This window comes from Callorhinus ursinus, unplaced genomic scaffold, assembly GCF_003265705.2.
Source record: "Callorhinus ursinus isolate GAN/ISIS: 27379988/994484 unplaced genomic scaffold, GSC_fseal_2.0 scaffold27, whole genome shotgun sequence".
Taxonomy (NCBI): Eukaryota; Metazoa; Chordata; class Mammalia; order Carnivora; family Otariidae; genus Callorhinus; species Callorhinus ursinus.
Window position 1 is genome coordinate 5,566,934 of NW_027397089.1, and position 14,598 is coordinate 5,581,531.

Sequence of the window (14,598 nt, forward strand, 5' to 3'; positions counted from 1 at the left end):
ACACACACACACACACACACACACACACACACACACACACACACACAGTTTGCTGTCATCAACCTCTTTTTCCACTACCCAGCACTAAAACTGGACTCTGGAAATACAAGACACACAACAAATAGAAACGTATAATTTCTGCTAGCATTAGATCCAAAGATTTTAAGTCTTTAGGTGTGTAAATCTGAAGATGCTGATATTCTTTTTAAAAAGTATAGGTAGAGTATAATATTTTGTTTAGAATGGTCTTGTCATAGAATAATGTTTAGATTTCTTGGAAAAGGAGACACCACGTGATATTAAATGGCACTATGGCCTATTTTGTAATGAGGATTAAATGCTTTTGGTATGGGTTTATACCCCAGTAACCTCCCACTTAAGTCCACCAAATTGTACTTGTCTTATTCTTTGTATCTATAACACTTTATTCAATACCTGATAAAAAGTAAGAATTTTGTCAGAGCTACATGCATGCATGAAAGATGAATTTAGATACCCAGGTGAGCAGAAGCTCCTTCTTAGTGACTCTGACTGCACATCCATTATCAGTGCAATCAGACATGCTTATGGACCTCACCTGTTAAACCTTTAGCCACCCTACCTCACTTTTTCTTCTTTTAAGGAAATGACCAAAGAAAACTTGGTACTTTATTTTAGAATCAAGACCTATAATAATAAATGTATGGGTTAACTAAGTCAGCTAACCATTGTTAGTTTTAAAAAAGTGTTGGCTTTCGGGGCGCCTGGGTGGCTCAGTCATTAAGTATCTGTCTTCGGCTCAGGTCATGATCCCAGGGTCCTGGGATCGAGCCCCACATTGGGCTCCCTGCTCCGAGGGAAGCCTGCTTCTCCCTCTTCCACTCCCACTGCTTGTGTTCCCTCTCTTGCTGTGTCTCTCTCTGTCAAATAAATAAATAAAATCTTAAAAAAAAAAAAAGTGTTGGCTTTCTTGTGTACCTTACTGTATTTCTAACTATTGCTTATTTATGTTGTATTTAGAATGCTGCAGCTGATTCAGAGTAGACTGCAAGAAGAACATTCACTTCAAGACGTGATATTTAAAAGTGCTTTTAAGAGTGCATCAACAGCACTTCCACCAAGGTGAGATGTAATTTTTAAATGTACATCTATTTATTATGAATTTACTATGACATAGTTTTAGTATTGGTTTATTCTCTAATCTCATATTTCTTAGAGAAAATGTAATCATTCTGTATGATGTTTCTTTTTACTCTTAAATTTATAGCCTGTGATATTGATCAGGATTATCACAAATAATATTATTTTCATTTAATTTCCTCTTATGTGTATATGGTAAATTCCATATAAAATTATGTTAGGTTTTAAGAACAAATTAATTACATTTGTCATTATTGTATAAGGATGTATAAATTTTAGTTAGGAATTTTGTGTTTTTATTTTACTTTTCTCTTTTATAGGTTAGATATATTTAGAAATCCTATAATCACAAAAATGATCATTTAAATTTAAAACTATACAGAGGTTTTACATTTGCTTAAGAAGAAACTGTCATTGTCCTTCCCTCATTCTTACTTCCATCTTCCCTTGACCCCTAAAGTGCCAGAAAGAGATGACAAAATATGTTTTTATTGGACAAATTCCTTCAAACTTTCCACTCTTATTGGCCTTAATCCTGTGGTTAGATATGAAGAACCATGGAATTTTAGACTGGTGTAAATATATTTCTAGCGATGTTTTTTTTCCTCTCTACAAAATTTTCCCACCACAGAATGGTGCTGTCGAGTGTGCTGTCAGTAATCCTTCCTCTCATGTTGTAACAGGGAAGATGATTCCTCACAGCCTCCAGATGCTTGCAGGATTCATGGTCATCTCTATGTCAATAAAGTAGCAGGGAATTTTCACATAACTGTGGGCAAGTATGTTCTTTTCCCTTACTGAAAATACTTTAGACAAGTTGGCAACTTGGTTTAAAAGTAAATTCTTTGCTAATCAAATAATACGTAATTGCTAAAGGGCTGCTTTAAGTGTTGTGTGTCTATATATTTGATGTTTTGAGATTTGTGTTTAGGGTTTTGATCTCAGGATGGAGAAGACTGTTAAAAACTGCTTCAAGGGTGCCTGGGTGGCTCAGTTGGTTAAGCGACTGCCTTCGGCTCAGGTCATGATCCTGGAGTCCCAGGATCGAGTCCCGCATCAGGCTTCCTGCTCGGCAGGGAGTCTGCTTCTCCCTCTGACCCTCTTCGCTCTCATGCTCTCTATCTCTCATTCTCTCTCTCTCAAATAAATAAAATCTTAAAAAAAAAAAAAAACTGCTTCAAAACAAAAGGAAAACAGTTATGTTATAGTTTATAAATAAAGTAAATGAGCTGTAGGTAGATATGAATGAAAACCTACTTGCCAAGTTTTAATAGCCAGGAAGCTCTTACCTAGACATTTCATTAATTTGTTCATGTTGTGGATGGTATTAGGTTTTTTTCTGTTTTTCCTTTTGATAATCATCATCAAAATGTAAACCCTGGCTAATTTGAGACAAGTATTTTGATGTAGTTAGAAATTAGTAATGCCAGGGTGCCTGGATGGCTCAGTTGGTTGGGCATCTGCCTTCGGCTCAGGTCATGGTCCTGGAGTCCTGCGATTGGGGTCCCGCATCAGGCTCCCTGCTCGGCAGGGAGTCTGCTTCTCCCTCCCTCCCTCCCCCCTCTCGTGGTCTCTCTCTCATTCTCTCTCTCAAATAAATTAAAAAAAAAAAATTAGTAGTGCCTGAGATAAAGTAGGTAAAAGTTAAGAAAAAATGCCAGAACACCTACCTTCATGAGCAGCACCCAGCAGAGAAACTGTCATAGGATAAAAACACTTGGTAAATTTCTGAATAAATAAATACTCTGACCTCTCCCTTTCTCCCTGCTTCCCTTATTCCCTTCCTTTCTTCCATCCATCTAGAGTTGCAGAGCTAAACAATTCTTCATTGTAAAAGACATTTTTTGAGAACTTGGCTATGGCATGTACCATGCCAGATACTAAAGATGAAACGGTGAAAAAAAGAAAAAGCGTTTTTGCCTTTATGGTGCTGACATTCTGTGAGAGAATCCAAACTTTGAACAGTGAATTACACTAATTATTTAATTATAGTTGTATAGGAGAAGTATGGCCAATAAGAAACTATATAATAGGGTACCTGACTTAGCCTGCACATCAGCAGAGGCTTTATTGAGGAAAACCTTTGAACACTAGTGAATGATTAGGAATTTTATATAGAGAGGAGAAAGGGCATCCAGGCTGAGGGAAAGGCCATAAAGCAGGAAAAAGCATTGCTGGAGATTTTTTTTGTTATATATAGAAATAAATAGCTTAAATCTTTTATGCAGAATTATTTCAGTGTTTACAGTGATCAGGTCAAACATTTGTTTTTGTTGTCCCATTCTTCTTAACATTCATGTTTTGTTTTCTTGCTATTGCCAGGATCAATTCTATAGCTTGGAATTTCTTGGTATCATGCAACTATAGATAATAGTTGGCTCAAAGAAATTTAGAAGATTTTATTGCACTTGTGGATACAAACAATATCCCACTCCCAAACTAAAAGAGGGAAACTTCAACTAATACTTCATTAGCCTCTATATTATGGCCTTTATTCCCAGTTTCACTTGTCTCTCCATGTGATAACTCATGCCATGAATGAGAGAGGCCAGATGGAAAAATATTTGGTTTGTATCTTATCCTTATCATCTCTGGGATATCTTGTAAACCCACTCCTAATTTTTGGTATTATGTTTACCATGTTCAGTATTGATCATTTTGAAGATCTCATGTTACCTCTAAGATACAATATCACCCTCAATTGTAATATAAAGAAGAAATAAAAACAAGATTTGTAACAATAATACGTATTTCAATAATCAAATGTTTGAACAGGAGTACCTTAAGGTAATGGAGTAGGCAGACACTTGCCACATACACGTAGAATCAGTAGGTATACATCAACTGCATATGCAGAATGAAACGTATTGGCCGTTCAAATATCATGAATGGTATTTCTGTTGATTCTGAAATAGGGAACAACTCTTTGTGATACTGCAAACCAAAAAAAGTATAATATTCCCCCCATTTCCTAGGAAATTTAGTATATATTGAAACTACAACAGAGTACTTTGTGTAGTTGAATGGAGTTAAGTTCTAGACTCAGATCATTATTCATAGGTTTTTCACCTACATGAATGCCACTTAGAGTGGAAGTCATGCAAGATGCTGGACAATATTTTTGTGTGTGAGAGCGTCACTGTGTTGCGGGTTGCCTTGCTTCCCTAGCTGCTGTCTGCTAAATGCTGATTGTGACTCCTTCCTGGTGATTGTGACAACCCAAAATGCCTCCTCCCAGCCCTACAGTTTTCAAAACAATCTTTACTGAAAATCACATGGGACAATGTATCATAACACATGAAAAATACATGAAATTGATTTCAATGTCCAAAAATAAAGTTTTACTGGAACACAGTCATGTGTATTTGTTTACGTGTGGCTCCTTGTGCACTACGATACCAGGATTTGAGCAATTGTGACAGTCACTGTGTATGACTCATCACTTTGTGCTGCTACTTGGGGCACTACAAATTAGAATAAGTTATAACAGTTACAGCTGGACAGCATTACAAATGCCTTGTGTATTGCTGTACCACAGCATTTGATTTCTTGTATTACTCTGTCAGAAAAGAGAAAGAAATACAGGTTTCCAACGTACTCTTAAGGCACAGTGGAGTGTGGATTATTTTATCAAATTTGACTTCAGAACGTCATGTTTATTATGCAGGGACACTATAGCTGTGCTGAAAGGATATAGGAGATGTAAATATCACCAGACTAAGCACTCATCACAACATTACTAGCTCTCAGGAAAATTAAAAAATTTAAAAGGGAATATCTAAGCACAGGCAGAATTTCTTTGTAAAAGTAAAAAATGAAACTGAGACTGTAGCCAAAGTAGGTTGACACGTGACTCACTGGTTAGCTGAGGAAGGAAAGCCACTTAGCGGGAGCTTGGTGAGATTGTGTGTGTTTGCACCAACCAAAGAAATGCATCCAGGGAAAATAAATTTGCTTTGGAGAATTAGCTTTTTGGTGAGAAAGTGCTCTGGCAGCTGAGGACAGTGAAAGCAGCGTCCAGTAGTCAGTTAAAAGCCTGGCAGGTGTTAGTGGGTTCCCTTAGCTCTTGCTGAGTGAGCAGACGTTACCAATACTGCTTATTGTTTGTTTTTTTTGTTTTGTTTTTTTTTTTTTTGAGGAGTCACTGGTGAGTTTGAAGTGATCAGGTAGCCTGCGTGGAACAACTACAGACAAAAATATTTTTAAAGAAATTGAGAGAACATCAGTATGTTGCTGGTGGTAAATAGGTATGAAGCATAAAAAGGCTTATGTGGATAAATTTTCAAGGCTTGTGAAAATGTAAGGTGTTTGAAGCCTGTGGTTATCCATTAGTATCATCGGCAGTACTTCACAGAAAATATTTGAATCTGTCATGTATTATTGAGCTGATAATGTTGATAGTGAAGTTCATTTGCTCTCATGGACTTAAGCATTGTCATTTCCATGAACTTTTGTCAGAAAGAAAAGCTAAGGATTCTAACTTGCCCTACTGCATGACAGCTTGACAGCTTAGCAGTGGTCTAGTTTATTTTTGTGACTTTTTTTTGAGGTAAGGGCTGAGATTGAAATTTTTCTGAATAGGAAAACTACTTTCATCTGTTTTTATTGAACACTGAATAGTTTTGGAAGTTTAAGTTTTATGCAGACTGGATCATGTTTCTTAATGAATTTAGCCTGAAATTATAAGACGAACAGCGTTAATATGAAACTTAAATTGTGGTAAGGCTATTTCAGTGATAAGTAATGTCAAATGAATTTAAGTGGTTTTTCTTGCTTTCCATGCTGGGACAGCCTGACTGTCAAAAGTTAAAACAAGAAGCAAGATCTCCATTCTTATACTTGTATGTATTTTCCAACCTCAAACTGTAGTTCCTGAAGTGTTTTATGACCTTGATGCAGGTGCAAAGGAAATTTCCACGTTTCAAAATGTATTTAACTATGCGCTTGAGGAAATTCTGCCTTAAATTGCAAGTGATCAATCTGTGTTATATAACGACACACCAAAAGGAAATACCAAGGGAAGAACCTCATAGAGTTCTATCCAAGTAACGAATATACTCAGTTAAAAGATATGCCCCTGGATTAATATTTTCAAAGATAAAATATGTAAAATTTCATTCTAGATCTTCATAACGGATAAATCTTTGTGACCAATTTTGAAAATAGGGAACACTGACTCTAAACCCTAGTTAAGGAAAATGTTATCTCCCAGCAAAAATACCTGAACTACAAAAAAAGCACTCACTTTTATTACTCTTATATTTTGAATGTCATTAAGTTTGTGAAAATGTTTCTCTCTTCTTAAATAACTAACTTAAATAACTTAAATAAATAAATAATAACATTAACTAAAAATTAATAGCATAATATCTTCAGTTTTGCATCTTGACCCCCAAAGCCTAAAATAACTTCACAGAAACCGTTTGGCAGCCCCCAGTTTATTGCATGGCTGAGATGAGTAGACTTACCTACTTAAATCATAGGACAAGGATGTTTTTATTTTATATTAAGACAGTTATATAACTTAGGAAAGATCCTCTTTCTGGTTTTAATTAGTTATGTTTAAGTATTAGTACTTTAATCTTTTTTTCCTCTTTTCAGGGCCATTCCACATCCCCGAGGTCATGCACATTTGGCAGCACTTGTCAACCATGACTGTAAGCAGTTTCTGAAATTTTTTCCATGAAGATGTCATTGAAAAAAGTGTTGTATGTGGATTTTTTTGTTTTGAGTGCAGATGTAAGGTAGGGTTTTCAAAGTGGGCTGTTGTCAAAACAGATATCCGAAGGAGAAAATAAATGAATAAATATATTGACTCTAGTCCATTTTCTCTTATCTTTAAACTACCTGTGTTTCTATTTATTCATAGCTCAGAAGTTGGTAGGGTTAGGGAACAGAGCCTTGGTGTGCTTTATATCATTTTGTACACATTTATGCTAATTTTTATGGATGATGAAGAGCATATATTTGAAGTTTATTTTAATATGTAAGTGTACATCGGGACACATGCATGCATATAAAATATACCTGTTAGTTTTGTGTAATCATTGTCATAAAACTTAGTTTTTAAAGTCTCCTTCAGAGGGCGCCTGGGTGGCTCAGTCGGTTAAGCATCTGCCTTCGGCTCAGGTCATGATCCTGGGGTCCTGGGATTGAGCCCCATATTGGGCGCCCTGCTCAGCCTCAGCGGGGAGTCTGCTTCTCCCTCTTCCGCTCCGCCTGCTTGTACTCTCTTGCTCTCTTTCTCAAATAAGTAAAATCTTAAAAAAAAATATATAAAGTCTTCTTTAGAGAACAAAAACAAGTAGTAAATTCCGTAAAAAAATCAGTTTGTCAGGTTTAGCAATGGTTTGCATTAAAAATATATCTGATCGGTTTCATTATTTGGCTACATGGACATCATTCCAGTTCCTTTTTTTTTTTAAGATTTTTTTTTTTATTTGACAGAGAGAGGGAACACAAGCAGGGGGAGTGGGAGAGGGAGAAGCAGGCTCCCCGCCAAGTAGGGAGCCCGATGCGGGGCTCCATCCCAGGACCCTGGGATCATGATCTGAGCCAAAGGCAGACGCTTAACGACTGAGCCACCTAGGCGCCCTGACATCATTCCAGTTCTAACAGTCCTGTTACTTTATAAAATGATTTGGACAAGGAAAGACTTACTATTATATTTTTGGTTATCAGGATTAGATGTACTATTTTGTAGAAGTTAATTTGTATGTAATTATACAATTTGAGATAGAGCATTTTGTTAGAATGTACTTACTGTTACACATTTATTTCCACATATTATATGCATTTTTCTCAAAATAATGTAATTTTAAATACTATAGTACACTTACAGATTTGAGATATTTTCATTTGAGATTAGATAAGAATGTGAACCAATAAGTAACATGTAGTTTTGAATAATTTAATTACTCTGCTTAATTTATTTTATTTTATTCCTCTTAGCTTACAACTTTTCTCACAGAATAGATCATTTGTCTTTTGGAGAGCTTGTTCCAGGACTTATTAATCCTTTGGATGGAACTGAAAAAATTGCTGTAGATCGTAAGTATTTAGTAATTACTGTGGGAATTTGCATGCAGACAATTACCTTTATAACTTTAATACTAACACATTTTTAATAATCCTCTTATGACAAATAGGTAAATCTTTAAGTAGATTAACTGGTTGATAATTTTATGTGGAGATGTATGTAGAGAGAATTTCCTGCTTGTGGATGAAATTTATATGTTAAAAAATGAGCCATAAGAACAAAAGAAATTAGAGTAAAAAGTAAGCAGGGAAAAAAAAAGACATAAAAAAAATAAGTAAGCAGAAAACAATAGAATTTAAAAGCTCTCTAAATAAATGAAAACTAAATATGTTAATAGGGCTTACCTGCTTTTCCATATGCACTAAAGAAAGAATAAGAACTAAAGAAAGTTTCAACATTATAAGAAGAATTGTTTGTATAGGTTTAAAGTTCTAAAATGCATATGTACCATTTTAGAAACCTCTTTGGGGAATTTTACAAACATCAGAAACCTAGAGTTATTCTAGAATAGCTTAGTTATTAACACAGTCAGAAGTAGTACATTATAGCTAGCATAGATACCTTCTATTACTTTTTAACCTTCCATTCCATTTAAAATTTAGGTTTATCCAAATATGGATGGGTTATTTTCTTAATTTTATAACAAGGACTCTATCTTGTGTTTCTTGAAGGTTTTTGGTTGCCTTTCCTCTACTGAAATAGTCCTTTGTGACATGCCCCACCTATATGATCTTTTAAGGACATGTAAAGCTTCCTGTGCTACTAGGAATTCTAGTCTTTGCAAAACTGTAATTAAGGATTTCATTTTTTATTAACTAAAATAGATATATTAATATTCTTTTCAGTATTTTACTCTTTTATCATAGTGTTATAATCAGATACATCAAAGATTTTTTAAATAATTTTTATTGTTATGTTAATCACCATACATTACATCATTAGTTTTTGATGTAGTGTTCCATGATTCATTGTTTGTGCATAACACCCAGTGCTCCACCCAGAATGTGCCCTCTTTAATACCCATCACCAGGCTAACCCATCCCCCTACCCTCCTCCCCTCTAGAACCCTCAATTTGTTTTTCAGAGTCCATTGTCTCTCATGGTTCATCTCCCCCTCCGACTTACTCCCCTTCATTCTTCCCCTCCTGCTATCTTCTTCTTTTTTTTTTCTTCTTAACATATATTGCATTATTTGTTTCAGAAGTACGGATCCATGATTCATCAGTCTTGTACAATTCACAGTGCTCACCATAGCACATACCCTCCCCAATGTCTATCACCCAGCCACCCAATCCCACCCACCCCCCACCACTCCAGCAACACTCAAGTTTGTTTCCTAAGATTAAGAATTCCTCATATCAGTGAGGTCATATGATACATGTCTTTCTCTGACTGACTTATTTCACTCAGCATAACACCCTCCAGTTCCATCCACGTCGTTGCAAATGGCAAGATCTCATTCCTTTTGATGGCTGCATAATATTCCATTGTGTATATATACCACATCTTCTTTATCCATTCATCTGTCGATGGACATCTTGGCTCTTTCCACAGTTTGGCTATTGTGGACATTGCTGCTATAAACATTGGGGTGCACGTACCCCTTCGGATCCCTACATTTGTATCCTTGTGGTAAATACCCAGTAGTGCAATTGCTGGATTGTATGGTAGCTCTATTTTCAACTGTTTGAGGAACCTCCATACTGTTTTTCAGAGTGGTTGCACCAGCTTGCATTCCCACCAACAGTGTAGGAGGGTTCCCCTTTCTCCACATCCCCACCAACATCTGTCGTTTCCTGACTTGTTAATTTTAGCCATTCTGACTGGTGTGAGGTGGTATCTCATTGAGGTTTTGATTTGGATTTCCCTGATGCCGAGCGATGTTGAGCACTTTTTCATGTATCTTTTGGCCATTTGGATGTCTTCTTTGGAAAAATGTCTGTTCACGTCTTCTGCCCATTTCTTGATTGGATTATTTGTTCTTTGGGTGTTGAGTTTGATAAGTTCTTTATAGATTTTGGATACTAGCCCTTTATCTGATATGTCATTTGGAAATATCTTCTCCCATTCTGATTCTGTCGGTTGTCTTTTGGTTTTGTTGACTGTTTCTTTTGCTGTGCAAAAGCTTTTTATCTTGATGAAATCCCAATAGTTCATTTTTGCCCTGGCTTCCCTTGCCTTTGGTGATGTTTCTAGGAAGAAGTTGCTGTGGCTGAGGTGGAAGAGGTTGCTGCCTGTGTTCTCCTTTAGGATTTTGATGGACTCCTGTCTCACATTTAGGTCTTTCAACCATTTGGAGTCTATTTTTGTGTGTGGTGTGAGGAAACGGTCCAGTTTCATTCTTCTGCATGTGGCTGTCCAATTTTCCCAACACCATTTGTTGAAGAGACTGTCTTTTTGCCATTGGACATTCTTTCCTGCTTTGTCAAAGATGAGTTGACCGTAGAGTTGAGGGTCCATTTCTGGGCTCTCTATTCTGTTCCATTGATCTATGTGTCTGTTCTTATGCCAGTACCATACTGTCTTGATGATGACAGCTTTGTAATAGAGCTGGAGGTCCAGAATTGTGATGCCGCCAGCTTTGCTTTTCTTTTTCAACATTCCTCTGGCTATTCGGGGTCTCTTCTGGTTCCATACAAATTTTAGGATTATTTGTTCCATTTCTTTGAAAAAGGTGGATGGTATTTTGATGGGGATTGCATTGAATGTGTAGATTGCTCTAGGTAGCACTGACATCTTCACAATGTTTGTTCTTCCAATCCATGATCATGGAACGTTTTTCCATTTCTTTGTGACTTCTTCAATTTCTTTCATGAGTATTTCATAGTTTTCTGAGTACAGATCCTTTGCCTCTTTGGTTAAATTTATTCCTAGGTATCTTATGGTTTTGGGTGCAATTGTGAATGGGATCGACTCCTTGATTTGTCTCTCTTCTGTCTTGTTGGTGTATAGGAATGCCACTGATTTCTGTGCATTGATTTTATGTCCTGCTACTTTACTGAATTCCTGTATGAGTTCTAGCAGTTTTGGGGTGGAGTCTTTTGGGTTTTCCACCTACAGTATCATATCATCTGCAAAGAGTGAGAGTTTGACTTCCTCTTTGCCGATTTGGATGCCTTTGATTTCTTTTTGTTGTCTGATTGCTGTGGCTAGGACTTGTAATACTATGTTGAATAGCAGTGGTGAGAGTGGACATCCCTGCTGTGTTCCTCACCTTAGGGGAAAAGCTCTCAGCTTTTCCCCATTGAGAATGATATTCGCTGTAGGTTTTTCATAGATGGCTTTTATGATATTGAGGTATGTACCCTCTATCCCTATACTCTGAAGAGTTTTGATCAAGAAAGGATGCTGTACTTTGTCAGATGCTTTTTCTGCATCTATTGAGAGGATCATATGATTCTTGTTCTTTCTTTTGTTAATATATTGTGTCACGTTGATTGATTTGCGGATGTTGAACCAGCCCTGCAGCCCAGGGATAAATCCCACTTGGTCATGGTGAATAAGCCTTTTAATGTACTGTTGGATCCTATTGGCTAGTATTTTGGTGAGAATTTTTGCATCCATGTTCATCAAGGATATTGGTCTGTACTTCTCCTTTTTGATGGGGTCTTTGTCTGGTTTTGGGATCAAGGTAATGGTGGCCTCATAAAATGAGTTTGGAAGTTTTCCTTCCATTTCTATTTTTTGGAACAGTTTCAGGAGAATAGGTATTAATTCTTCTTTAAATGTCTGATAGAATTCCCCTGGGAAGCCATCTGGCCCTGGGCTTTTGTTTGTTGGGAGATTTTTGATGACTGCTTCAATTTCCTTAGTGGTTCTAGGTCTGTTCAGGTTTTCGATTTCTTCCTGTTTCAATTTTGGTAGTTGATCCATCTCTAGGAATGCACCCATTTCTTCCAGGTTATCTAATTTGCTGGCATAGAGTTGCTCATAATAGGTTCTTATAATTGTTTGTATTTCTTTGGTGTTGGTTGTGATCTCTCCTCTTTCATTCATGATTTTGTTGATTTGGGTCATTTTTCTTTTTGATAAGTCTGGCCAGGGGTTTATCAATCTTGTTAATTCTTTCCAAGAACCAGCTCCTAGTTTCGTTGATCTGTTCTACTGTTCTTTTGGTTTCTATTTCATTGATTTCTGCTCTGATCTTTATTATTTCTCTTCTCCTGCTGGGTTTAGGCTTTATTTGCTGTTCTTTCTCTAGCTCCTTTAGGTGTAGGGTTAGGTTGTGTATTTGAGACCTTTTCTTGTTTCTTGAGAAATGCTTGTATTGCTATATACTTTCCTCTCAGGACTACCTTTGCTGTATCTCAAAGATTTTGAACAGTTGTGTTTTCATTTTCATTGGTTTCCATGAATTGTTTTAATTCTTCTTTAATTTCCTAGTTGACCCATCCATTTTTCAGTAGGATGCTCTTTAGCCTCCATGTATTTGAGTTCTTTCCGACTTTCCTCTTGTGATTGAGTTCTAGTTTCAAAGCATTGTGGTCTGAAAATATGCAGGGAATCATCCCAGTCTTTTGGTACTGGTTGAGACCTGAGTTGTGACCTAGGATGTGATCAATTCTGGAGAATGTTCCATGGGCACTAGAGAAGAATGTGCATTCTGTTGCTTTGGGATAGAATGTTCTGAATATGTCTGTAAAGTCCGTTTGGTCCAGTGTTTCATTTAAAGTCTTTATTTCCTTGTTGATCTTTTGCTTAGATGATCTGTCCATTTCAGTTAGGGGAGTGTTAAAGTCCCCCACTATTATTGTATTGTTGTCAATTTGTTTCTTTGCTTTGGTTATTAATTGCCTTTTATAATTGGCTGCTCCCATGTTAGGGGGATAGATATTTACAACTGTTAGATCTTCTTGTTGGATAGACCCTTTAAGTAGGATATAGTGTCCTTCTTCATCTCTTATTACAGTCTTTGTTTTAAAATCTAATTTGTCTGATGTAAGGATTGCCACCCCAGCTTTCTTTTGACATCCATTAGCATGGTAAATGGTTTTCCACCCCCTCACTTTCAATCTGGGTGTGTCTTTGGGTCTAAAATGGGTCTCTTGCAGACAGCATATTGATGGGTCTTGTTTTTTAATCCAATCTGATAGCCTGTGTCTTTTGATTGGGACATTGAGCCCATTTACATTCAGGGTAACTATTGAAAGATATGAATTTAATGCCATTGTATTGCCTGTAAGGTGACTGTTACTGTATATTGTCTGTGTTCCTTTCTGATCTATGCTGCTTTTAGGCTCTCTCTTTGCTTAGAGGACCTCTTTCAATATTTCTTGGAGGGCTGGTTTCGTGTTTGCAAATTCCTTTAGTTTTTGTTTGTCCTGGAAGCTTTTTATCTCTCCTTCTATTTTCAATGATAGCCTAGCTGGATATAGTATTCTTGGCTGCATATTTTTCTCGTTTAGGGCTCTGAAGATATCATGCCAGCCCTTTCTGGCCTGCCAGGTCTCTGTGGATAGGTCTGTTGCCAATTTATTGTTTCTACCATTGTAGGTTACATATCTCTTCTCCCGAGCTGCTTTCAGGATTTTCTCTTTGTCTCTGAGACTCATAAGTTTTACTATTAGATGTCGGGTGTTGACCTATTTTTATTGATTTTGAGAGGGGTTCTCTGTGCCTCCTGGATTTTGATGCCTGTTTCCTTCCCCACATTAGGGAAGTTATCTGCTATAATTTGCTCCAATATACCTTCTGCCCCCCTCTCTCTTTCTTCTTCTTCTGGGATCCCAATTATTCTAATGTTGTTTCATCTTATCGTATCGCTTATCTCTCGAATTCTGCCCTCGTGATCCTGTAGTTGTTTATCTCTCTTATTCCCAGCCTCTTTATTTTCCATCATTTAGTCTTCTATATCGCTGATTCTTTCTTCTGCCTCATTTATCGTAGCAGTTAGTGCCCCCATTTTTGATTGCACCTCATTAATAGCCTTTTTGATTTCGACTTGGTTAGATTTTAGTTCTTTTATTTCTCCAGAAAGGGTTTCTCTAATAACTTCCACACTTTTTTCAAGCCCAGCTAGTATCTTTAAAGTCATGATTCTGAACTCTAGGTCTGACATCGTACTAATGTCAGTATTGAGTTAGGTCCCTGGCTGACGGTACTACCTCTTGTTCTTTTTGCTGAGGTGATTTTTTTCGTCTTGTCATTTTGTCCAGAGGAGAACAGATGAATGAGAGAACAGAATGCTAACAGGTTAACAACGTCTTCAAAAAATATACAAATCAGAAAAGACCTGAAACCAGGGGACAAGAAAGGGAAAGAAAGAAAAGAAAAAAAAAAAGGAAAAAGAAAAAGATAAAAACAAAAACAGAACAAAAGAAAAAAAATAGAATATGATCAAATATGATCAGGCTAGTGCATAGATCAGTGCCACACACTAGCTTTTGGGCATATTTTTATCTGTTAGAAGAAAGTGCCTGCTAAAATTTTAAAGGAAGAAA

The 14,598-nt window shown here is 36.7% G+C and overlaps 1 protein-coding gene across 1 annotated transcript in view; it reads left to right on the forward strand.

Annotated features, from left to right (window-relative positions):
- Positions 1-14,598, forward strand: part of ERGIC2 (ERGIC and golgi 2) — a 43,209-nt gene that overhangs the window by 20,777 nt on the left and 7,834 nt on the right. The window contains exons 7-10 of the mRNA XM_025879875.2: positions 1,000-1,101; positions 1,803-1,898; positions 6,721-6,776; positions 8,071-8,169. Of these exons, the coding sequence (XP_025735660.1) occupies positions 1,000-1,101; positions 1,803-1,898; positions 6,721-6,776; positions 8,071-8,169 (353 nt within the window). The remainder of the gene's footprint in view (positions 1-999; positions 1,102-1,802; positions 1,899-6,720; positions 6,777-8,070; positions 8,170-14,598) is intronic.